Below are 27,144 nucleotides of genomic sequence, written 5' to 3' on the forward strand. Positions count from 1 at the left end.
CTTGATGTGATTGTGAGGCAGAAAATGGTTATTTGGCAAACCACTAAGATTTTCAGGTGGGACTGGTTCAAAGTCTGTATGACAAGAAAACAGTCGCAGAAGTAGTTTTATCCTGAGGTGTAAAGGTGTAACATGGATGTGTTGAACATCTTTGTACAAGCTGAAGCAGCAGTATTGAACCTGGACCCAGACAATATCGCCCCATCACCTACATGTCCATCATAAAAGATATCATGAAAACAGTCCCCATGCAAATCCTGGAGCAGATATACAAGAACAATCTTCTTACCGATCAAGCTTCAAGCCACACTCCGGTCAAGAGACAGCTGGTCTTCAAGCCCTGCTCCACCCTCTCTGTGCATAAATATCTTTCGTCTCCAAGCTTCGAAGGACTAGTCTTGTCCATGCTCTGCCCATTCTGCTCCTACTCTACACTCTTTCTGTTTCCTTTGAAAAGAATATATCCTAATCGCTTGTTCCTACTTATATTGATGTCAATTCCACTGTTTATTACATGGTTTCCATGTACACAATATTTCCCAGTATACATCACTTTGGTAAGACAATAAATGAACAATACTGCAGCCTAATATTGTAAATTAAACATTCAGGTAACATCAAGCCCAACATGCCTAATCTAATAATTTTCAAATAGGTTGACAACTCCATAGAAAACTATGTATCGTTCGTTGTTTTGTATAAGCAAAATTCAGTACTTGAACATGCACTATTTTTACTGCAAGGTAAAGTAGGCCTACGATGCCCAAAGACAGCTCTATTTTTACTAAAGGGATTACCCTAAATAGAGACATAATCTGTTTGCTTGTTTCCATCTGTACTGAATGCAAAAATGTGGCAAATTCAAAATGGCCTCTTTCTGCCTAGAACAAACAATAAAGAAATCTGGAATTTCATCCACGGTTCTTCATATGATAAAGATAATACCTTCGCTTTCACTATACGTCATTGTGGGTGGTGAGCAAGAACATACCTTCAGTGAGCTTTTACCATCAATGCTGGTATGGATGACAATGTGCCCATCCCAAGACACAGCCAAATTAGGAACTGTCAGCACCAGAGAACTTTCACAAGGTGGTCGCAAAGTCCGCATGTACTGGCCTCTTCTGATAGTATGAATGATAACTGTACCATCCTGTAAATAAAAGAAGTAATACTAATAAAATACAGGTATTGTAATTATGCAGTCATAAAATCAATTGGAATGGATGTCTGAAAAGCCACTAAGAGGTAATATGACTACATTCTTAAGAGGAGGAAAGAAAGTAAGTTACTGACACAAATTTCCACAGATTCACGCTGGTTTGTTGAATAATTCCCCAGAGTTAAGCGAGGACACCCAAAGACAAATCTGCAGTGGTACACGCATTAGGTAGGATCTCTATGTCATTAGGGACTTAACTAAACAAAGTATATATCTAATTGCCTTTTGGCACCCAAGAACACTGTTAGAATCATTTCTGGAGCATGAAAGGCTGTACTGCTGATAATCTGCCCATGACAATGCTACAAAGGAACAAGTTTTGGTGTGTTTCACCTCAAAAAACCTCTTTCATATTTCTTACTTGTATGACTACTCTCTTGGTCATTCAAAGAAGCTCACGTTTGCCACTTACCAAAGTTTGCCCAATACCCAAGATGCCCAAGGTATATAATCAGACCAGTGGTAAATTTACCTTTTTCAACAAAATGGAGAGTTGTCTCTGAAAATATCACAACTGAAGAAATGTTAGTGTTCTATAGATCCATTAATAACCAAGTGCCATCTTTTGTGCAAGTACAACAACAAACTTTTTATGTGTGCACCGTAATATACTGAAACTCATAGGAGATGTATTGCTGCTGTTAGGCTTATACTCATAAAATGTTAATACTTCCATAAAAGAAGAACATTTAGGGGGATTCCGGAACTAAAAGTCTCCTCAGAATGTAATCTAATACAAAGAAGATACAGAGGATTCTGTCCTTATTAGGTTGCAGGCTATCAGACAGTGGTATGCGAAAGACCTCTTGGGGAGTTCCAGGCAGTTGACCTGAGAATGCATTCTGCCCGTTGCTTACCATTGGCTTTGTGGTTTATAACTCAAATTTTTTTGCTTTCCATTTGCTGGCTTAGGCTTTCCATGTTCACTTCGTCCCTTCCGAGTCCAAACCTTATTTACCAGTATCCTTCCAAGAGCTCCCTTTCTGTACACAGGCATGTAAATCGTGTTCTTATCTTGTCACATTTGATGACAGAGGTCAAATGTCAAGCTATATCTTCAAGGGAGCCTGGTGTTTACTGTGCTTTCGGCTGACTTCGGCTGACTTTCGGCTGACTTCAATGCAGACTGATTTTCTTCCCATGGAGTAGGTTGATTTTACAGATTTTGCTCATAATAGATAGAGAAAAAACACTTCTCTAACAAAAGAAGCCTACAGGGTCACAAAACAAAATTCAGGTAAACAAGGTACTGTATTGGGGGCGTACTTATTTTGCAATGATTTACTTTCAGCAAAACCAAGCTACCTAGCAAAGAGCAATTTTGCTTTTAAATTGAGTTTCATAAAATTTTGTACAGCACTCCTCAATGTAATTCCAGGAGCTCACAGAGGTTGCTCTTTAAATCATTTGTGAATGGTACTAGTATACCACTGCTATTCCACGAATGAAGCCAGCACGGTGTATAAACTGATGTTCCAGGGAAGCACACATTTTTTCAAATGGTAGCAGTGCTTATGTTATTGGTGAGCACCTTTGTGTCTGAAGCTTCAGCACTGTGAGCTGTGAAATGCAAATGTCGTAAGAGATACGAGTAGCTGCCATTAGTCTGAATCCAGACCATTCTGGCAGTAAAGTACCTTCACTTTTTGAGAAACTTCACTGGAGCAGAGGGACATTTTGTTTTAGAACCCATTATTTGCTTTCTAAGGAATTTACCAAGTTGCTCCTCAAAACTTTATCAGATAGCAATGCAATTGTTACTTGGGTACAAACCCCATGAATGAGTGTCAAACTTGTTAATACCTAGCTGGTAATATTTAACAACATTCACTTGAACACTGTCAAAACCACTTTTTGTGCAGTTTTTTAATAGGGCAAACCTGATTATGTTAAGTTATATGATTGTGATTTGCACAGAATCACAGGTTGTTGAGCTGTGGGATTCGAACCTGGTTACCCATATCCAAACTCAACAGCCCTGCTATTAGGTCACATCTCCTCCCATATGTACATGCTGTTCCCAATATGTTTCAGAAAAAGATCAGTTTGAAATCAAGGTGTTATATTAAAAACATTTCTTTCTGCTCTCAATATCATGCTAATGCAGAATTGCTGTTTTTAATTTTGTATGTTATACCTCCATAATAATGTATTTCCTTTCTCAATGTCCAAGAACAACATAATACAATTACACACTAAAATCTGTACTACATTGGTCAGCATTCTTCAAAAGCTTTTTCCCATAATGAATTGCACGCAAACAACCATTGACAAAACCAGCAGGTAACACTGCTACAGAATATTAAAGGCGAGACCTATTCCAATGTTTTTCTGGCTTTCTATTTGCTGGCTTTATTTGCTTTAGGCTGTTGAGCTCAAGTTCGTCCCTTCCGTTGCCCAAACCTTGTTTACTGTATTCTTCCATAAACTCGCTTTCTGTAAACTGGCCTTTAAATTCAGTTCTTATCTTGTCAGATTTGCTGTGCATTCAAAGAGATAGGTCAAATGTCAGGCTGTGTCTTACAGGGAGCTTGGTGTTTATTTTTCTTATTCGGACTTGTATGATGGCTAGTGTGGGTCTGCTTCAGGAAGACCATACAGACTTTTTTTTCTAGCACACAACAAAATTTGAATGTCTGTAAATGAACCGTGCTGACAATCAAATCAATACATTGGGTAATGACATTTCCACACAATCGTTTGTGTGCTGTATACTTTTAGCAGTAAAACTGTATGTGAGTTCAAATGTAATGATCATTTCAATTGAAGATGTGTTGTCTGCAATAGCTATTTGCTACCATACCATATATACTCCAAGTTACCACACTCCATTCTACTGTGCATCACTTTCTGCCAGTGCACACTACTCTGTACCACTCCAAACTAAGCTACTCCAACCTGCACTACTCCACTCTATGCCTCTCTATTCTACATCACTTTACTCTGAGCCACTGCACTCCACGCCACTCTACTATACACCACTGCACTCTATGACAGTATACTCTGCAACACTGCACTGTGCCACTCTACTTTATGTCATTCTACGCCACTGAACTCTACACCACTTGCATTCTAAACCACTCTGATCTAATCTGCACCACTGCACTCTACTCTATACCACTTCACTCTACTCTGCCACTGCACTCTATGTCACTCTATTGCACTCTGCGCTAATCCACACCACTACACTGCACGCTACGCCACTGCACTCTAAGCCACTTTACTCAAAACCAATCACCACTGCACTCTATGCCAATCTACTCTGCACTACTGCACTGTACGCCACTATATTCTACTCTGTGCCACTGCACTCTATGCCACTATATTTAACGCCACCACACTCTACTCCATGATACTCTACACCAGAGGCCTTCAAACTGTAGGGTACTTCTCCCCCCCCACCCCCGGTGTGGTGTGGATGGGTTCCCAGGGGGATGCAAAGGCTTCTGCAAGTACATGTAAATGAAGATGGCCTGGAAGTGCGGCAATGTTTATTTGCTGCATTTCCAGGCTGTCTTAAATTTACATGGGGCCAGAGGCCAGTGAGTGAGCTGCTGGGGGCTCAGCTGGGCAGTGTATGGAGTCTCATCTCCGGCACACCCGAGTTTTTCACAGGTCTTTAAAGACCATTTGCATACCTTTGTAAACTGGTTACCGAGGTTTCGTTTTTATTCTGTTTTCAGTTCCCCCTGGGCCCCCACACTGCCTATTCCTTACATTTGTATTTTACATTTACTGCTGTAGTGTGAAAATGCATTTGATGAAAAGGAATATAGAGTAGGGTTGCCAATAGAAAAAATGCCAGTCACGTATGATAAGGCTATAAATAAAGTATTTATTAATTTGTAATGTGACTTTTATGTCTGTTCCCTTTAATTATCAGGCATGAATCATTCAGGCCACCCTAGAACACAATTAAAAGTGCTTTCTATTTATATTTGCTGTGCGAAGTACACACAGATAAGTGCTGAGAATAGGGCTTTGGGTGACTTTATTTTTGTACTGTCTGCAACATCAAAATAATGAGCTGGCAATCCTAATCATAAAACTGGAAGTTTGTTGCAGGATCAGTACGTTATTTATTTCCTTCACCCTCGATCCCTGATTAATTCCATAATAGCAATAGTTTAACATATATCTGAAACCCTACGCCGCCGTCAATAACATGCAAATTTACTTCAAGAATCAGGGAATGCGGCCTGCTTTCAGACAACTCACTCCTCATTCTGACCCTTCACTTTCACGCTCACCCTGCACTCACAGCGCATAGTTATGAATTTACCGCATTTGCAACATAATCCATCATCTGCTACATAATTTGCAGATTAAAAAGAAACTTTGTTTCTGGCACAAACGGTACAAATGTTACTGAAAATGTAGCAACATGTGACCTCGCAGTGAAAGGCTCTTTCTAAAGGTTGGCTGGTCACCTTCCTATTGCTTATTGCTATATGTGGGTATTAATGTGGTACTTATGAGGGGCAATAAAAGCTAGGAGAGTGTTAACAAGTGTAAAAATAGCAAAATAATGTGGTCATGCTATCACAAAATATGCAGCATTATGCAGCATAATTCGCCTTTGCTTGCTGCAGAAGTTAGTCAACCATGCTGCATAATTAGGCCATCTACTGCCGCATAATTCCAATGGCCCTGTTTATAGTGCTATGAGGTCCCAGCCTGTAGCAGAAAGCACTGTGAATATGCAAGTCATTATTTTAAAACATTATTTACTTACTCTAAGCTAGGCTGCTGAAAAATGATGCAGTGATTGAGATAAAACAAGTTCTTACAAATATACTTTTTAGTAATAAGTAATCAAACTGTATCTAATGCAGACATTTTTATAAGTGTCTCCACTAATCCAGATCTCAGCTGATAACACTCTTAAATTACATCTCAAAAAGAATAGAGCTTTGCCACCATGAAGCTTTAAGCAGAGCCACTGGAATTATTCAGCAGAAGAGGACAACATTATGTGGCAGGTTTGCAGCAAGAAAACGTAAATTATGCGGCACAATGCGCCACATTTTGTGGTTAGCATTACTTCATTATTTTGTCATTTTAACTAAAGGTAATGCTGTCAGGGGAAATATTTCACCTCATTAGTACCAGTTTAACACCCAAATACAGCAGTAAGCAACTACAAGATTACTAGTCAATCATTGCAAAGGTCCTTCCACTGCTCCGGAACACTTTGTCATGCTTTAAGTAACTTTTGTTCCGTTTGAGCTAGAATCAAGTTTTTTTTGTTGAAATCTGCAGATTAAGTAGCAAATGCAGTAAACTGAAAATTATGTGGCAAACGCTGCTGCGGCAGAAACTCATAATTCCAGTGGCCCTGGCTTTAAATGACTCAATCAATTAATGGCTGGTAAGAAGGCTGGTTTCTTTTTTAACTTTCTGCACTACCACCACACCCTTCAATTTCAGGCAGAGGCATCTCAAAGTCATTATTAACAATTCAAGGGCATTGTGAAAGCTGAGTCCATGGGGTGGCAGGTAGAAGGAAGGAAGGGTTGCATTCAGATGCAGAGTTATAATCCTCTCTATCCCTGGGGCTTCACAGTAATGGTCTAGGAGACAGAGGAAAGGAGCGCGATTCATAGATATTGTCAAAGAGAAGGCCCAGAAAAGGGAACACTGTACGGGGACTCATTTTTGTGTTTACAAATAGCCAGAGACAGCTTCTTCAGAGAGATACCCTAAAGAAAGGGACAATACAAGTGTTTTTTTTTTTTAAAGGGGCATTCATTTGTGAAACTGGTGCTGCTGCCAAGTGTGTAAGTGGTCACTGCTGGTTATCCTTAAGGAAGCAGATGCAGCAGGACTGGGGCCCAGGGATTTGAGGGGCCCACTGCATCACAGTTATGACTGTCTACCTTTACAAAAGGGGCATCAGACCTTATTTTCCTTTCAAGCATTAGGGCCGAGGTGATGATCCGTCATGGTGGGGAACAGGTAAAAGATGCAGAGGAAATAGCCTGCTACTCAGGACTGCAGTTCTCATTAGTGCAGCAGGTATAGTTGCATTGGGGTCAAAGAGTGTGAGGGGCTCACAACACCCCAATTATGGGGAGCAGTTTGTTTGGGATAATATCTTTTTTGTTTGATGCATTTGCTGTTTTATAAGTCTCATATTTAGTGCAGTTCATAAACTATAGAAAAAGTATTCCTGAAATAATCTCATAAGCCCCGCTCCTTGCACGCATTCATGTCCCTCCTGCTCCCCCAATCCTTACCATAAAGTTTTGGAGGGGGGCCCAACCTCAAAACATTATTCTTGGTGGGGGCTCAGAGTAAAAAAGTTTGAAGAACTCTGCTCTACATCATTGCACTCTATGGTACTTTACTCTGCAGCACTGTACACCACAGCACTCTACACCAATGCACTTTATGCCACTTTCCTCTGCACCGCTGCACTCTACAACACTCTACTCTTCAGGACCACTGCACTCTACGCCACTCTAATCTACTGTGCACCACTGCACTCTGACACTGCACTCTACGTCTCTCTACTCTACACCACTACTCTGTGCTAGTGCACTTCACCCCACGCTACTATGCACCACTGCACTCCAAACAACACCACTCCACACCACTGCACTCTACCCCAATGAACTCTACACCACCACTCTATACCACTACACTATACCCTGCGCCACTCCACTTTACGCCACTTCACTCTGAAACTCTATGCCACTAGACTTTATGCAACAGCACTTTACGCCACTCATCTCCCACCAAGTGCCACTCCCTTTGAGGCCACTGCAATTAACACTGCGCCATTCTACTCTACACCACTGCACTCTACACCACCACTCCACTCTACTCTGAAACAATCTACTCTATGCCACCGCACTCAACGCCACAACACTTGATCCTGCACCACTCTACAACAATGCACTGTACGCTACGCTACTCTAAACCACTGCACTCTAAGGCAATCCATTCTAAACCACTTTACTCCAATGCACCCTACGCCACTGTACCTATGCCAACTACTTTGCAACACTGCACTTTACGCCACTATACTCTACATTCTACTCTGTGCCACTGCACTCAAGAGCCACTGTACGCTACGTCCCTGCACTCTATGCCACTCTGTTGTACGCTGCACCACAGTGCTCTATGTCACTGCTCTGTGCACCACTCTACAACACTGCACTCTATGACATTGCACTCTACAACACTCTACTCTGCATGACTGCACTCTACACCACTGCACTCTATGTCACTCTACTGAACTCTATGCCACTGCACCACTCTTCTCTATGCCAATGCACTTTACATGCTTGTCTTAAATAGTTGAGAGCTGTTTGGCCTATTTGTTAAATACTTGCTAACAAAAACATGAAAAATCTTTAAGCAGGAACCCCCTACATGGAAACTGGAAAAAAGTAATGCCCAAGAAAACCTGTGAAAGGCTTGAATTTTGAAAGTGTGTCTATTAAATCTTCATGATAAAATAGACACGGCAACGGAACATTTTTCTAAGAAATATTTCGATTCTTAACTGTGTAAGGGCAATGTGTCTCTTCTACGAGCAAGTTATGTACTTTCAGGGACAATCTTTATGGTAGAGACTCTATCTAGTCACAGGTTCCTCACCTTTTGAATATTCCCCAGGAGTCAGATTGGGTCAGGAAATTCTTCAGCAGTACTTTTAAACACCAGTAGGTGGCGCCATGTTGCTCCACAACTACACTGTCCCGCTCAGACATTGACTTGTGACGCATAAATAGGTGCAACTTCAGCGTGATAATGTCAGTTGCTTTCATGACTGTCCATGCCTTCAGACGCAGAGCCCAAAAAGCAAACTGGCATGCACAGTGTGAAGCTTCCTAGACTTGGAATCTTATTAATCGATACAGACGAATCAGAGGATGGGGGGGTGGCAGAGAGGGATGGTCGGTGAGGAATCTGTGGCTAGATGGAGTATCTACTAGAAAGAGCATTACCGTCATTAAGTAACATGTTGTTATGATACAAACTTCTAGTCGCAGATTCCTGACCCTTAGAATAGATACCAAAGCAATACCTACCCGGAGGTTGGCTGTGACTGGACTCAAACCAGAAAGTCATGTAGAAATGAGTGGGCATAATGCCCTTCTTGGTGGATCTGACTGTTCCAGACAATATTGCTTCATGAATGTATGGAAGGAAGCACATGCAGCGGCCAAATGTCTAGGACAGGGACACTGTGTGCAAGCACAGTGGTAGCAGCTTTGGTCCTGGTAGAGTGAGCATGTAGTCCTTTTGTAGGCTGCATTATATTCTGTGCGTAGCAGATCTTAATGCAGAGCACGATCCAGTAGGAGATGGTTCTTTCTGCACAGCCTTGCCGATTTTGCCTTTGCGAACCTCACTTACAGATGATTGCCCACCCAGTCGCCCTTGGTACAATCTATGCAGAAGCTCAGTGCCTTCTTGGGGTCCAAGCGATGGAGCCTTTCCTTCTCCGTTGGTAGGGTGATACCCGAGTCCGCAGAACCAGTTTGTCGGGGTGTACGTTAGGTTGACAGAGAGGACCTGAAGCTCATTCACATGCCGTGCATCGATGTAATGGTGATGAGGAACACTGTCTTGAGGGTGAAAAGCTGCAAAAGACTTGTGAAGTGACTCAAATTGAGTGCACAGTAGAAAGATGAGGACAGCGTTAAGATCCCTTTGTGACATGAGAAAAGGAGTGGGGGGGGGGACGACAAAAATCTCGTAACAGGAGACTTGAACAAAGAGGGCTGATCCAGAAACCTTAAAAAAGCAGATTAAACTAAAGGTACCATGTAACTGTGCTCAGGACAGGGTCTTGCCTGGCTAGGGACAAAACAAATAACAAAATGTCAGATAACTTAGCCTGGAGGGGGTCAATCCGGCGTGTGTAGTACCAAAGCATAATCTTGTCCGAACAACAGGCCTATACAGTTTTCCTCACGGGACGCCTGGCAGCCAAGATGGGATTAACCACCTCCGGAAGAAGGTTGAATGTGTTCAGCTGTAGCTGCTCAATCTCCAGGCCTGAAAGTGGACATTACAAAGTCTCAGGTGCAGAATGCTGCCCTGCTGCTGCAACACTACATCCTCCCAATAGGGCAGCCTGATCAGAGGACAGAAGCTCAAGCCCAGGAGTTCTGGATACCATACACTCCGAGCTCAATCTAGAGCCTGTAGGATGACTTGGGCCCAGTAGGTCCTGATATTCTCAAGAACTCTGGTCAGGAGTAATATCAGTGAAAAAGGCATATAGGAGTCCCGAGTGCTGCTTGAGGTAGAAAATGTCTGAGTGAGAGATGCCTTGGAAACTCCAATGCGCAGAAGTGCTGACCATGCATGTTCTTGGTAGTGGCATGCAGATCGAGCCAAGGTTCTCCTCATTCGCAGATGGGACCTTACACCACCTCCTAGTGTAACTGCCACTCATCATCCGCTAGGAGCTGATGGCTGAGCTTGTTCGCCCTGTTTGTTGCAGTACAGCATGGTGGTGATGTTGTCTGTGAGCACCTCCACCAGCCTCCCCTTGATGGATGGAAGGAAAGTTTTCAATGCCAAGTGGATGGTCCTCGGTTTCAGAAGGTTGTTGTGGAACCAGGACTCCACTGAAAACTAGAGGCCTTTAATCACCACCTCTCCCAGATGGCGCCCCAACCTAGAAGCAACAAATTTACGTCAGCATGCTGGAGTGGTGCATATATAAGTTCTGCATGGCATTCCTGGAGGGGAATTGCAACGGTATGTGCCGTGTGGCACTGAAACTTGACCATGCAACTCATTTTGATGGCACATATACTTTGACAAAGAAAAGTCTCGGGCGAGAGCCTAATGGTGAGAAGGGGATGTGATCAGTAGTAGTACAAGACATATATCTCCTTCCTAGCTGATCCACTAGTAATGACCAAGTCTTTCATAAAAAAATGGTGGTATAACATTCCATGAGCGAAGATGAAAACCTACTTATACCAACATTTACTATTGGCCTGAAATAATGTGTACATCATACATCTATTGAACTTCTAAAACCATGCAAAAATCTACAGGAAATATTTGTCAACAGCCCGAAATTTATCTTACCACAGCTAACTGACCTTGACCGATATCAGGTTCATAAGAGGATACCAAAACTAAGGAAAATATGCCAAATAAAAAAAGGAAAAACAAAAGGCATACAATCTATTCTGGTATTGCCCTTGAAGAAATCTTTAATTTGGGAAAATTGGAATTTTAAGAAGGGCCAAAGTCTAAGAAAACCTAGAGTAATTTCAGGACATGGAGGTATGCAGAACGACATGTAAGAATCAATATGAACAGCTTACTTTATGATAAAATTCAGGTAACCAGAGGTAAAATGATAGACGGCCCAAAGCAGCATGGGATTCAATCTAGCAGAAGCAAGCACAAAGTGATAATTTATGCTGATAACATAATAATACAATTAAGAGTTCTAAATAACTCTAGACCATATTCACTTGAAGAGTTGGGCACATTCAGTAATCTGAAGAAATCACTAAAACAAAATCCTGAACTGCTAACACCATTTGAGCAGATCTTTGTAAATAGCCTCACATTTATATTAAGATTAGAAAGGCTCAAAGTAGTTAAGAAGAATTATCTACATCAACAATCACAATTTCTAAACTGTGCCACATACCATCAAGAAAAACAGAGACACACAGAGCTGCAATTGTGACTTGCACAATTTAATTGGGGAAGGAAGGTAACTGTAAAAAACAGTAGAGACATCCCAATTGCTTGGTAAAATGAGCCACGTTTTCGAAGGATCATGTCAACTCCTTTGAATAGAGCAAACAATAAAATAGCAGATACCACAACTCTGACAGACCTAAAAGATGAATGCCTCTGATTTGAACTCGAAAGGACAAACTCATGCTCACACAAACTTGCTTTAGCAACTGGGAGCCCACACTGAGAAGTGCTGAGAAGTAATGTAAGGGTGAATATATACTATGGTCAAATTAAATCTCTATTTTCATGGTTCATCCTTAGACATGCAAGGGAAACAGGAACATTTTGTATTCAAGCTACTAATGTCTCAATGTGTTGATTAATGTGCAGTACTACTGAAATAGTACTTGGATAGCCAAATATTTGGAAAACCTGGGTTTTGTTCTAAACAATTGATGAGTTGACCATACTCTCTGGTGGTACCTCACACTGGCAGCTAATAGACTATAGCTGTAATGTGAAGGAAAACTCAGGCACCAGCAGTTTCCATTGATGGTATTCTCTATTGAAGTCTAACTTGTCCTATTTCGGTCTGCTAAAATCTCATCCAGTGTGGGAGTTATGGATCTTTCCTGCCGTAGGGCTCAATTAGGTAACCTGATGTCTGAACAAAGCCTCACCTGGATATATACTTTGGTTTTGTAAAGCCCATGGTGTAGAACCTTGAACCTTGCAGGTTTCTCCTGCAGTTGCCACTGTGCCGATCGGTCACAATTAGTGATGGGTGTGGAAGGGTTTATGTCTGTGTCTGAGTACTACCTGCTTTATCATTAGGTCAAAAACACAGCAGCTTTAGTCACTTATTTTGAGGCATCCTAGTCCCTGAAACAAGGTTTGATATTCCTGCAGTAAGTCTAAACCTCAACCTGGCTGACACCAAGATGGAAGTGAATCAGCTAGTGGTCTTCAGCCATAATACTTATTATAAGGGTTCCACCCCAGACTTTATTGATGAATATCCTAGTTCCACAATTGACATCAAGCTTAAATAACCACTGGAGAGGTAGGGGTTGTAGAGCGCCAAAGAGTTGCAGCTGCATGGAGAGCACAGATTGGTTGCAGTTGGTTGACAGTTGCATTAGTGTCTTTCAGGGTGGTTAAGTCCAAGTCAAATGTGGTGGACCCTTCTTAGCTATCTGTTACTTTGCATCTGGAAAATTATTTGAATAATGCCTGCAGCTTCCTCTTGTGAAATGCTGGAAAGTAATTTTTCTACAACCTGCACAAGTTGCTTTCAATATACCATTCCTTACTACTGCTCGAGTTTCTGGAAGAATGCAGCCTAACTGGAACAGCAGACTAGTTTGACGCGATTGCCTTCTCCACACTATGAGGTAGGGGACACAGGCACAGCAACATATCTTGAAATTCCACAAGGCCAGGAGTTTTATGATCTTGTGATATGCAAAGCCTCACTGATGGGTAATCTGGTCAGCCCTTTCTAGGGTATTTTCTTTCACAGTGACAGAGACAGACTGCCTTCTTAGGATGCTCCAGTCTGGAAAAGGAAGAGTGTCATCCCATAATCATTATTCTGTGGATGCCAGAGTTTAACATCTCTCATGTGTGAAAATCACCTAGTGTTCAAATCCTTCTTCCTGACCCACACTGTGCAGTAAGAAATTCTCAAAGTGGGAATTGACCTGGGTGTGTAGTTGGTATCCAGTGCATATGCTGCTGCTGGGTTGCCATCTTCATCTCCTATATTGCGGAGGGTCAAGAATATTTCAGTTCCTCTTCCAAAGCCAGTTCAAGCAGTAGCAATCTTCTTACAGTAGTATTGGTTTCTAACAAAATGCCCAGCAAGCAGTTACATTTCCTAGCTGGAAGACAGTGTTTATGTTGCAGGTACAGCAGAAATCCAGCCATTCTCACCATAGTTTGGCGTCATCTCCATCTTGCACTATCAACATCATACTGCCCTTATTCACTCATGGCATATGAATTTCTCCTTTCTTTGGTTCAGCATTGTAGTAATTTTATTATTTCATTACTTCAGCATTCCCTATTTCTAAGGCACTTCTACTTCTTAGAATGTCAGCTCATTCCCTGCTTTTGGATCTCTGGCTCCATGGAGGCCATAGGGCCTCTGGAAGGCAGTGCAAAGACAATACAAATGCTGCTATGGCCTTTGCCACATTGATCTGGAATAGTAATATGTACAGTATGTGTCCACAAACTCTCTGTGAGGCCTGGAGAGGGAGTGCTGTTTAGGTGCTCAACTTAGAGGAGACTTACGGGAGATCTCTACTACTAAGACAACATCCTTCTAGAATGATTGCAATGGTCCTTACAAAATAGAAATAGAAAAAAATATATATTTACTCTGGGGCAATAAGTAACACTTACCTTGGCTCCTGATACTGCCATGTCCAGCTCTGTGCTGATACTCACACTGGAGATTTCGTTTGTGTGTCCATACAGGATTTGCATAGGTTTAGATGCCATTCCTACTGGAACACCTCCCTGGAGTGTACATAAGTTTTAAAGATAAAATGAAATCAAATATTAAAGGTTATTTTCACAAAATAACACCAACATGTAGCTTGTCTAATACCCTGCCCTGTAAACACCTACACCAAGTTACATTTTGTTTTGAGGTACTGTGATAGCTCTGTATTTGTGTTCATGATATGTGGACAAGCAAGGTGATTTCACTGTTCGGAAGCCACTGGTTAGAGTTGCTGTGAAAAGGAGTTGCGCTATCTGCATCTGCTTTAAATACAAACTTAGGTTTAGGGAGATAATTTTAATTAAATCAGCCACACAAGGTTTGATCTTTACTGAAATACACAGGGAAAATTAATCCGTACGTACAAAACATCAAGTAATACTGAACAGTGCCAACTCTATCCTGTTAGGACAATATGTCTTCCATTGTCCATCAATACTAAGCTCCCTTGGTCTTCATCCTAATATTAATACTATGGTTTAAGTTGCCCTTCAATCAGTTTTAGGGAACTCCATTACATTGCTGCCAAAGTGCCTGCTCCTTGCACCAGCACATTTTCTTCCCTTCTTCTTCCATTAGTGTGAAGGTTCTTTCTTATTTCTGGCCCAGAGTTGGCCTCCTCATTCAAAACAGTATCAGCCTATGCACTTTCTTAATGTCCAATTAATCTACAACACTATGGAGCGTCCTCTGCCCATATATTAGTGCAATGAACGTTCTTCAACCTCAGCTACTGCTCTGGTTGGCCCTTTCTCTTCAAACTTGTGAAAAACAGTTCACTTCTCGTGCAGTGCCAGGGTACTACCTTTGCTTTTATTTTACAGACTCAATCTTTCATCCTTCTGAGATCAATCTAATACTTACAGTTAAGTGGGAGAACATCTAGAGTGTTGAGAAGTCATAAAGAACAAGTTACTTACCTTCGGTAATGATGTATCTGGTAGAGACTTATGTTACTTGTAGATTCCTTACCTCAGAATGATCCCAGGCGTCAGTCTGGATCCGGAGATTTCTGCTTCAGCAGTACCCCTGCGCGTCGTTAGGCAGCGTCGGTCAGCTTCGTGTCCGCAGTGCGCATCATGGACGCAGGAATGAAGTCGTGGAACCTAATTAGACATCATCCATGCGCGCTGACGCCAGTTCTTAACACAACTTTCAACGCCAAAAGCGCAGATCCATGAAAGAAACTGACCACTGGTGCGTCAAAACTAGGGCCCTTTAGGAGAGTCCCTAGCTCTAGAAATCAGGTCGCAGAGCGGGGAGGATGTGTGGGGCGGTAAGGAATCTACAACTAACATATGTCTTTACCAGGTACATCATTACCGAAGGTAAGTAACTTGTTCATTTGATAGAGACTGTTAGTAGTAGATTCCTTACCTTAGAATAGATACCCCAGCAATACCATCCCTCGAGGAGGCTCTGCGAACCAAGATCGAACCAGAAAGCTTTGGCGGACCGAACGGGCAAAGTACGCATCCCTCTGGAAATGGTTATCCAGGCAGTAGTGTCTGTTAAACGTGTGCAGAGATGCCCACGTTGCTGCCTGACAGATGTCAAGGACTGGAACTCCACCTGCTGAAGGTGTGCTTGACGTCGTTGCTCTGGTGGAATGAGCATGCAACCCCACAGGAGGGTTCTTTTTTACCAAAGCATAGCATATTTTGATACAAAGGACAACCCATCGGGAGAAGGTCCGTTTTTGAACAGCCCAACGTTTCTTGGCACCCACATAGCCAATGAAGAATTGATCATACACCCGGAAGTCTTTTGTGCGATCAACATAAAAAGACAATGCACGTTTTTGGTCGAAACGGTGGAGTCTCTCCTCCTCTTTGAAAGCATGTGGGGTTGGATAAAAGGTGGGCAGAGTGACAGATTGTCCCACATGAAAAGGCATGACGACCTTAGGAACTAATGAAGGCTTGGTCCAAAGCACCACTTTATCCGGATAGAAAGATAGAAAAAGGGGCTTCTAAGATAAAACCTGCAGCTCGCTTACCCTGTGAGCAGAGGTGAGCAAACATAAGAAAGGTGAGCACCCTTTTAAGTCCCATTGGGGCATCACAAAAGGAGATGGAGGGAACAGATGAGTAAGGTCCTTAACAATAGGAGATTTTAATAAAGAAGGCTGATCTGGCGGCCGAAGAAAAGCAGAGATGGCTGCAAGATATCCTTTAAGAGTGCCCAAAGCAGATCCCTGCTGGGCAAAAGAAAGTATATTATACACAAACGTAAGCAGGAAAGGTTTCCAAACTTACAGGGGGGCCGAGGGGAACTAATGAGGGGAGTGCACCCTCCCGTATCTATACACTGTTTTGCCAAAAGTACTCCCCACAGTCAACTCGCAACTAAGTTGCTGAATGCATTTGAACAGTCCTAGAGCTCTAAAGGTATGGAGGTCCCTGCGTGAAGTCAGAAGAGACCACCACTAATAAGTGGGGAAGGAGGCAACTCCTTTTGTTTTATATTCCCTCACACACCCTAGTGGTGTCATGCTTCATCATTGGGACACCTCAACGCCTAGAAGTCGAGGTGGGCACGACCATTTTTCAGGGAGCTCTTAAAAAGTATGGGTGTGTGAGGGAATATAAAACAAAAGGAGTTGCCTCCTTCCCCACTCAATAGTGGTGGTCTTTTCTGACTTCACGCAGGGACCTCCATACCTTTAGAGCTCTAGGACTGTTCAAATGCATTCAGCAACTTAGTTGCGAGTTGACAGTGGGGAGTACTTTTGGCAAAAGAAAGTATATACAAGCGAACCTCTGAAAGAGGAGGAGAAAGAGAATCTACAGCCTTTTCTGTACACCCTGCCACAAATTTGTTCTATCTACAGATGTAAACCGTTTTAGTGGAGAGACGCCTGGCTGCCAAGATAACATCACAGACTTCGGGCAGAAGGTCAAAAGCTGTCAACTGCCGCTACACAATTTCCACGCAAGGAGGTGGAGAATGGACAGGTTTGGGTGAAAAATCCTCACTTGCTGCTGCAACTGAAGATTCTCCCGAAGGGGCAGTCTGATCGGAGGATCGATGGCCATGCTCGGAAGGAAGGGGTACCAGACTCGTTGTGCCTAGTCTGAAGCTACAAAAATGACTTGAGCCTGGTCGCGATTGAGCACTCTGGGCAGTAGTGACACAGGTAGAAAGGCGTACAGGAGGCCAAAGCTCCACATGTGATGAAAAGCATTGACGAGCGAGCGCCGCCTTGTAAACTCCAACGTGCAAAACTGCTGACATTGCGCGTTCTCTTCGGACGCAAACAGATCTAACCAAGGCTCTTCCCACTGTTGAAAGAGACCTTGTTCCACCTCCGGATGGAGATGCCATTCGTGATCAACTAGGCACCGACAGCTGAGTTTGTTCGCCCTGGCGTTCAGGGAGCCCACCAGGTGTTTGAACCACCAGGGTTATGTCCTAATGTTCCAGCCATGTCCAGAGGCAGAGAGCCTCTTGACAAAGGGTCCATAACCCCACCCGCCCTGTTTTTTCCAGTACCACATAGCAGTAGTGTTGTCGGTGAACACCTGCACCTTTTTCTCCCTGAGAGATAGAAGGAATGCCTATAGTGCCAGTCTGATCATCCGGAGCTCGAAAGGTTGATATGGAGGCCGGACTCCGCTGGAGACCAGATGCCTCTGGTCTCCTACTCTCCCAGGTGGCCACCCCATCCCAGAAGTGATGCATCCGTCACCACTACTAGGTCTGGTTGGGTAAGGGAGAGAGACATGCCTCTGACCCAATCTTGGCTCGTAAGCCACCACTACAGTTGGTGCGCAGTTCCCTTTGAGATCAGAACGTACTCGGAAAGATTCCCCTGATGCTGCGCCCATCAGAACTTCAGGTCCCACTGCAAGATGCAGGAGGCCATAAGGCCCAGCAGCCTCAGTCATTCTCACCGAAGTCTGGGATTGAGGCTGAAACATCTGTATCATAGCCTGGATATCCTGGACTCACACCTCGGGAGGATAGGCCCGAAACTGCACTGTGTCAAGAACCGTCCCGATGAAAGGGAGCATCTGAGAGGGAGTCAGGTGTGACTTCGGCACATTGGTAGTGGCCCACAGCGGATGCAGGAGGTCCGCGCAGTCTGAGGTGGGGGAAGACAGCCTGGAGCGAGCCCGCCTTCAACAGCCAGTCGTTGAGATAGGTGGAAGACTGGAATCCATGTTCTGCGCAGATGAGCTGTGACCACCACCATCCCCTTTGTGACCACTCAAGCGGCACTGGTAAGGCCAAAGGGGAGCACGGTGAACTGAAACTGCTCGAGACCCACCGTCAACCAAAGGTAACATCTGTGGGCCGCAGGATGAGGATATGAAAATAAGAGTTTTGCAAGTCCACCTCCACCAGCCAGTCTCCTGGGTCGAGTACAGACAGAACTTGGGCTAGGGTGAGCATTTTGAACTTTTCTTTTCAGAGGAAGTATTTGAGAACCTGGTGGTCTAAGATAGGACGGAGGCTTTTGTCCTTCTTGGGTACCAGAAAGTAGCGGGAATAACAACCACAACCTACTTCTGGGACAGGGACCCTCTCTATAGCTCCCTTAGCCAAGAGCCGATACTTCCTAGCGGTAAAGTGCCAGATGATCTTTCGTCATACGATCGTAAGAAGGTGGCATGGAGGGGGGTAGTCTCGAAGGGGAGGGAGTAGCACCTTTGGACTATTTGCAGAACCCATCTGTCCAATGTGATGGATTGCCAGTGGAGGAAGTGACGAAGGATCCTGCCTCCAACTGGCCATTGATGGACCTGAAATGTCGGACTAGGAAGGATTGAAGTGCGGCAGGGGGTAAGGGTGGACTGGCCCATCCACTGGCTCCCTGGCCACGCAGATGCTGGACAGTTTGCGTGACTGTGGCTGGGCAGGACAGGACAGGACATGGCAGGGCGCCCCTTCCGTAGCCACGAAAGGGACGAAAGGCAGACTGAGATGGACATGAGGTAGCTGCGAGACCCAAGGATCTGGCTGTAGCTCAAGAATCCTTGAAGCGCTCAAGCACTGAGTCTGCCTTGTCGCCAAAAAGGCGATTGCCAACGAAGGCCATGTCCATCAAGGAAGACTGGAGATATCCTGAAGTCCAAAGTTCCCAACCAGAAGTAGCGTCTAAAAGTTACCAACGTGGCAATCATTCTGCCCAGTGGGTCGGTGGTATCCAGTCCATCTCGTATGGTGAATTTGGCTGCGTCTCTCCCGTCTGCCACTGCTTGAGAGAGAATGGCTCCTTCGGGCACTGAGGCAGCATCTGTGCAACCGTATTCCAGATGGTTTGGGAGTATCAGCCCAAGAGGCATGTGGTATTCACCGAACACAACCCCAAGCTGGAGGAAGAGAACGTCTTCTTCTCAAGATGGTCCAGCTTCTTGGACTCCCTATCTGAGGGAGCAGAAGGGAATACGCCTTTTGATGAAGAAGTTTGGACTGACAGGCTCTCAGGGGAGGGGTGTTTGGTCAGGTACATTGGGTCCCAGGAGCGGGGCAGTGGCAGCGGGAGATCATCCTATCCACAGGAGCCCCTGTGCTGGACTTGGACCAACTGCCCCAGAAGGACGTCCATGAGGGCTTCAATGAATGGCAAAAGGGGGTAAGAAGAGGAAGTCGCAGGCTGAAGCACCTCTGTCAGGAGGTTAGTCCTCAATGCCACCATAGGGAGCTCGAGGCCGAGAACCTCGGACCCCTCCTCACCACCACAGCATTGGAAGCTCCCTCATCCATAGCCACGGTAGGACAGGCAAGCAGGCCAGTGTCAGGGAAAGTGTCTAGACCACTGGCATTACGCAGGTCCATTCACCAGTCTGGTTTGTCAAACTTGCCAGTTAAAGGGTCAAGCGGCTCCTCCCAGTCTTCTTCCTCACCTTCTGGCCCAAAAGGAATGCCAGGAAGTGTTAAAGACCTGGATATCAAGGCAGTAGTTCTTTATGAATGCATGGAGTGACGCGGAAGTCAAGGCCGGACATGTGTCCAGAACAGGCACTCCGCTTGTCAGCTCAGTGGTACCAACCATGGCTCTATTTGAATGAGCCCTCAGACACTCTGGAGGATGCTTCCTGGCCAACACGTAGCAGATTGTTATACAAAGGACTATCCACTTTGATGTGGTCCTTTTCTGCACTGCCTTACTAATCTTTGCTCCATTGTACCCTACAAAGAGCTGATAATACACTCTATGGTCTTTGGTATGATGATGTAACAGATGAGCAATCTTTTGGGGTCCAATCAATGAAGTCTCTTTACTTTCGAGAGGTGAGGTGGTGCATAGAATGCTGGAAGGTGATGGATTGTCCGACATGAAAGGACATCACAACTTTCGAAACAAGCATTAGAAATGCAATCGGTCTCGCGTTTGTTTGTTAGAGCTATTGGCTTTGTAATTGGCAATGTTTTTTACCTATGTGTTATTGAGCGTATATGAGTTTTATGTGTCATGAAGTGTAAATATTTGGATTAGTATTTTGTGTTGTGGAGTGTTATGTAGTGGGGTGTAATGTGCAGTGAAGTTGTGTTGTGGAGTAGAATTATGTGGTCTGGTATTGAATTATGTGCTGTAGAATGGACTTGTGTGGAGTTGAATTGTGTGGCATGGAACAGTGTGGCGTTGAGTGGAATTATGTGGCATGGTGTGGAGTGTATTTATCTGGACTGTTATGAGGCTTAGAGTGAATTTATGTGGGGTTGGTGAATTTATGTGGTATTGAGTAGCGTGTAATTAGGTGGAGTTGAATTATGTGGTGCTGAGTAATATTATGTTGAGAGTAATCTTGTTGTGTTGTAGAATTGTGTGGCATTGTGTTGAATTATGTGGAGTTGAATGCTTGTTGTCTATGTACAGCAGTTCTGAGGGAGCAGATGTTATGGGAGGTGAACCAAAGTTTTCTCTGTCCTCTTACCACCCTGAACTGTCATGAGTGGCATGGAGTGGAATTATGTGGTGTGGTATTGAATTTTGTGGAATAAGGTGGATGTTTGTGGTGTAGTTTGGATGTATGTGGTGTGTAGTGGAATTATGTGTTGCGAAATTGTGTTTTGGTGTGGAATTATGTAGTGGGGAATGGAATTGTGTGACTTTTGAGTTGTGTGGCATGAATCTGTGTGATGTTGAACGAAATTATGTTGAGTGGTATTATGTGGCTTGGTGTGGTGTGTGTATTTATGTGGATTGTTGATTCGTGACATGGAGTGTATTTATGTGGTATGGAGTAGAGTGTAATTATGTGGCCGAAAATATTGATAATTGTTCCACTGAAGCCTTCTTAATACTTTTACTGCATGTTTAAAATGTGCAAATGGCACAATATAAGCATGTTGTATTTTCATTTCGTCAATAAATGTTTATCTCATTAAAGAGGATCTAATTGAAAAACTCCAAAAACTGCAACTTTTCCCACACACTCTGGGGTACTGAAAGTAAATAAATATTAGTTTGCAAAAGTTTAAATGCCAGCACCGAAGTCAAAAAGTACAAGCTAGGAGGGAGGAGCCTAGCGCTTGACCAAGATGGCCGCGTGAGCTTTGAGCTCCCGAGACCCTCGTGCCCTCCGTCGACTATCCTGTCTCTAATCCTGTTTGCATGCATGGCATCGTGCAGATGACTTGTCAGGGAGGCGATTGATGCTACCCGCAGTCGGATCGCCCACCGGGAACCGGAGTTATGCATGGCGGAAGATTGAGGCCTATCTCCGAGTGATGCCAGGGGGTAGAGTTGGCAGGATGCCCGACCTCTAATTGAACAACAGCGGCCAGGCGAGGTGTGAACTACCGGACGGAGGTCCCCATCCTTTCACTTTCACTTTCTCGCCCTTTGTTTGCCCTGCCCAGGGAGTGCTCTCGGCTGCTTTATTATCATTTGGACGCTCTGCACGCCACTCTGGCGGCCCATCGCAGGACTGAGCACTCCTGACTCCTTTCGCTGAGAGAGGGTCGTCCTGTTTGAACCGACCTGCTTGAGCCAACCATGTCGGGCAAAGCAGAGGTGGATCGTTTGAAGCCTAAGGCCACCAGGAGGGGAGCCTATACTCAGGCCAATAATATGGACCGCTATGCCCAGCAGAAGGGTGGACCGGGTGGACCGAGCCAGTCGCCGGATGCACAGAAGACTGCCTCACCCTTGGCCCCGGAGCTCTCGCTCCAGGATGTCATGGGCGCGCTCGAAGGGCTGCAGACTTCGATTGGGAGACAGTTTGATGCCCTGGCGCACAAAGTGGATACCATCTTGGTGGACGTTAATCTGATCCGCGCGGATTTGGGCAAAACAAATGAACGAGTTAAAACCCTGGACCTCAAGACCACGGGCCTCGCTGATGATGTCTAGGAACTACAGACCGAGGTCCGTAAGTTGCGGACCGAGAGTGATCTCGCCGCCCGTCGGCTGGAGGACTTTGAGAGCCGGGCCAGGCGCAACAACGTGCGCGTTATCGGGGTCCCGGAGTCCTCGGACGAGACTTCTGTAGACCTGCTAGTGGAGGACTTGGTGCTTAACCATCTGCAGCCTAAGGGTCTTGGGAAGTTTTTCGCAGTTGAGAGGGCCCATAGAGTGCCGGGTGGTAGGTCCAAGGTGGGAGCCCCACCGAGGCCGATTGTCGCCCGGCTCTTTCATTTTCGAGATCGGGACGCTATCCTGCAAGCATCGAGGGTGACGGGCCCGGTCCCCTTCCAGAACGCGTCGGTGAATTTCTATCCTGACTTCACCCAGCAGGTGCAGAGGCAGAGGCAGGGCTTCCTGGGGGTGAAGAGGCGGCTTCGGGAGAGGGAACTGAAATATGCCATGCTCTTCCCTGCCAGACTACGTGTGGTGTACGAAGACCGAACATTCTTCTTTGAGTCGCCTGTCATGGCCGATGAATGGCTGGACGCTCTGCCCCGACGACGGACGGGAGAGGACACTGCCGCAGACGGGGACAGTGGCCGGGATGAACAAGGTTGATGTCTTCGGAACCGGACTGACTCGATTTTACTCTAGCTAATGACTTGAACAGAATGCAGTAAATACGGAGGGTTGTGGGAGGACGAGGGGAGCTCTTTCCTCCCTTAGGGTACTTTTTGTAGATTTTGGGTTTGGTAGGGCGACAGGCACACTGCAAGTTGGGGGGGCTTTGTAAGCTGCAGCAGGGGTGCAGGGTGGGGGGGATAGTTGGGATTTTGGGTTTGTTGTTGGGGGGTTTGTTTCTGCAAGGCGTATTGATTATTTTCAGGACTGTTCCATGGTGGCTCTTCGGGTGTGGGGTGGGCCTCCTTACGTTTGGGGATGGGGGGTAGGGGTTTAAGTGTTATTAGCTGGAATGTTAATGGTTTGGGGGATCGCATTAAGCGCGGGATTGTTTTGCAATTCTTGAAACGGTCATTACCGGATGTCGCCCTACTGCAGGAGACGCACCTCATAGGTAACACGTGCTATGCTCTTAATAGGAAGGGTTATAAATTCATAGCTCATTCGGGATTCTCCTCTGGGTCCAGGGGTGTGGGCATCCTAGTCAGAGCCTCGCTACCATTTGAGGTGGACTCCACCATTGTGGACGATAGGGGGAGGTATGTGGCGGTGGCGGGGCGGTGGGAAGGAAGAACTTTGGTTTTAGTTTCGGTTTATGTCCCGCCGGCCCTGCAGGCCTCCACGTTTACAGATCTGGGTAGGGCCTTGCTGGATCTCCCGGGGGGTATGCTTGTGGTGGGGGGTGATTTCAATGCTGTCGGCTCTGGGCTGCTGGATAGATACCCGCCCAGAGACACAGGGGGGGCTCAGAAGTGGCTTCCAGACTTTTTAGACACACTTGGCCTGATAGACTGCTGGAGGCTCCGGCACCCCACACAGAGCCAATACACCTTCCACTCCGGAGCGCATGGTAGCCTCTCTAGGATTGATTACCTGCTCACTCTGGCTGCGCACGCCTCAATGGTGTCCGAGGCCAGGCACATGGCGCGTGGTATATCGGACCATTCGCCAGTGTGGGTCAGGCTGGATGTCGGCCGTGAGGGAGGGGGAAGGGTGGCTCCTATTAACCCTTGGTACTTCCGAGACCCCAAGATGCGCAGCGCACTGGTGAAGGCAGTTGATAATTTTTTCAAGGACAATCAGGGATCCGTGGACTCGGCAGTGTCGCTGTGGGAAGCATTTAAGACCGTGCTGCGAGGGGAGGCCCTCTCCCTTGTAGTGGCGGCCAAGCGGCGGAGAGATGGCGAGGTTATGCAGGTTGAGGAGGAGATCGTGGCTTTGGAGGGAGCGCTAGAGGAGGAGGTTACAGAGGCCTCACTGCATGAGCTGAGCTTGAAGCAAGACGAGTATAAGGACCTGGTGACGAATGCCGCTAAGACCCTCAGTAGGGAACAGCAGGGCCGCCTGTATGATGTTGGTGACAAGGCCGGGAAACTCCTAGCTTGGCTGGACAAAAAAGAACGGGTTAATAGAGTAGTGCCGGAGTTGACGGGAGAGGGGGGAGAGGTGATTGTGGAACCTGAGAGGATTGTACAGTGCTTCACGGACTATTTCCGTATGGTTTATGCCTCAGTCTCGGATAGGCCGCCCGAGGACTCGCGTGACCTCTTGCGTGATATCGCTTTGCCCTGTCTTTCTGACGTAGATAGGGATGATCTGGATGGAGACATAACGGTCGATGAGGTGGCGGGAGCTATCCGCGCGCTGAACTCGGGCAAGGCCTCGGGCCCGAATGGCTTGCCAATTGACCTGTATAAGCTGTTTCCGGATAGGGTTGCCCCTCACCTGCGCGCCATGTTCGTGGAGGCGCGGGGGAGTGGGACCCTCCCGTTGGATCAGCGACTGGCGACAATTGTTGTTATACACAAAGATGGTAAACCCCGAGATAAGTGTGCCTCATATAGGCCTATCTCACTCCTTAACGCCGAGCCGAAGATTCTGGCTAAAATCCTTGCGGCCCGATTGATCAGGGTACTTGGAGACTTGATCCACCCGGATCAATCCGGTTTTATTCCGCATCGTAACACTGCGTTAAACTTTCGACGCCTTCATGGTGTAATCGCCAGGGCGGGCACGCTGCGTGAACCAGCTGTGGTGGCGTCTCTCGATGCCACGATGGCCTTTGATACGGTGGAATGGGCATATTTGTGGGCTGTGCTGGCCAAGTTCGGCTTTGGCCATGGTTTTGTGAGCTGGGTGAGGTTGCTGTATGAGGGACCCCTTGCGAGTGTGGTGGTAAATGGCCGGGCGTCGACTCCGTTTCAGCTTGGGAGGGGCACTCGGCAAGGTTGCCCCCTGTCGCCATTGTTGTTCGCCCTCGCCCTTGAGCCGCTGGCAGCGTGGATACGCTGGCACCCGGATATACGGGGACTTAGATGGTCGCCCGAACACGAGGACCGCATTTCGCTATATGCTGATGACATCCTGTTGTATCTTGCCTCGCCCAAGGAATCACTTATAGTGGTCTGTGACGTTCTCACATCCTTCGGTAGGAATTCGGGTCTCGTCATCAACTGGAGTAAATCGTATTTATATGTTCTGAGTGGCGAGGTTCCACCGATCCCGCGAACTTGCTCGATCCAGATCGCTCAGCGGGGCTTCGTGTATCTGGGGATCTTTATCTCCACGGACTCCGCTTTGCGGTATGAGAGGAACCTGCTCCCCTCCCTAGCGCGCCTGCGGCGGGATGTAGAGGGCTGGCGGAGGCTGCCGCTCTCCCTCGTTGGGCGCGCTGCCTTGTTCAAAATGATGTCTCTTCCCCGGTTCCTCTACGCATTGCAGAATACTCTAGATTGGGTACCGGCCAACTACTTTCGGGAGATCGAAAGCCTCCAACGAACGTTGTTGTGGGACGGGCGGCCGCGAATAGCAATTGCTAAGTTGACGCTTCCATGGTATGATGGAGGTATTGCGCTTCCAGACATCCGACGCTACTATTGGGCCACCCAGCTGAGCGCGATTAATCATGGTCTCTATGGCCCCGCCCTCAGCCCTGGCTATGCCATGGATAGGTGGTTGCTGCGTGGTGGTAACTATCACAGGGCGTTGTACTCGCGGTCCCTGGACTCGTCCCTCACGGGGCCCACTGGGGTGGCGGTGCGTGTGTGGAAGATGGCAACTGACTCGCTGGGCTGGAAGGATAGGCTCACCCTCGCTACCCCGCTGTTTGAATCTGAAAGATTGGGTAGGCTTTGGCATACAAAAGGATTTGATAAATGGGACTTGATCGGCATCTCCAGGGTCGGAGATGTGCTGATTAAGGGGAGGGTGAAGTCCTTTGAAGAGTTGCAGAAGGAGTATGAGCTGGGGACATCCGAGTTTTTCCGCTATGTTCAGGTGCGTCATGCCCTCCGGTCAGTCCTCGTGGAGGATGAGAAGGTGCCTGAGTCCTCTCCTTTGGAGGACCGGATCCTTGATGGCCATATGCCTGAGAGCACGATCTCGCTCATCTACAAGAAATTGATAAATGTCCGGGCGGATATGCTTCTGGGGCTGCGGGACCGGTGGACTAGGGATGGACTCGAGTTGGATGACGAGGATTGGCAGTCTGCTGTTTCCTCTCCCAAGGAGGTTGCGATCCCGTCGCGTCTGAGGCTGGTGCAGCTCAAAATACTGCATCGAGTGTATGTGACGGGGCCAAGGCTGGTTCATATGGGATTCTCTGAGGAAGGCCTATGTAGGAGGGGATGTGGTATGGTGGGTACTTTCCTGCATATCATTTGGGAATGTGGTGTCATCACGGAATTCTGGAGGAGAGTCCATGCAGTGATGGGGGAGGTGACGGGCATTGCTATGCAGCCGGAAGCGCAGTGT

General features: G+C 46.2%; 1 protein-coding gene across 2 annotated transcripts in view; it reads right to left on the reverse strand.

The window, feature by feature from the left end:
* Positions 1-27,144, reverse strand: part of NBEAL1 (neurobeachin like 1) — a 978,461-nt gene that overhangs the window by 34,755 nt on the left and 916,562 nt on the right. For both annotated transcript variants that reach the window (XM_085648956.1, XM_085648955.1), the window contains 2 exons: positions 14,309-14,425; positions 992-1,153 (listed from right to left, as the gene is read on the reverse strand). In XM_085648956.1, coding sequence (XP_085505082.1) covers positions 992-1,153; positions 14,309-14,425 — 279 coding nt within the window. The remainder of the gene's footprint in view (positions 1-991; positions 1,154-14,308; positions 14,426-27,144) is intronic.

This window comes from Triturus cristatus, chromosome 3_2, assembly GCF_964204655.1.
Source record: "Triturus cristatus chromosome 3_2, aTriCri1.1, whole genome shotgun sequence".
NCBI classification, from domain to species: domain Eukaryota; kingdom Metazoa; phylum Chordata; class Amphibia; order Caudata; family Salamandridae; genus Triturus; species Triturus cristatus.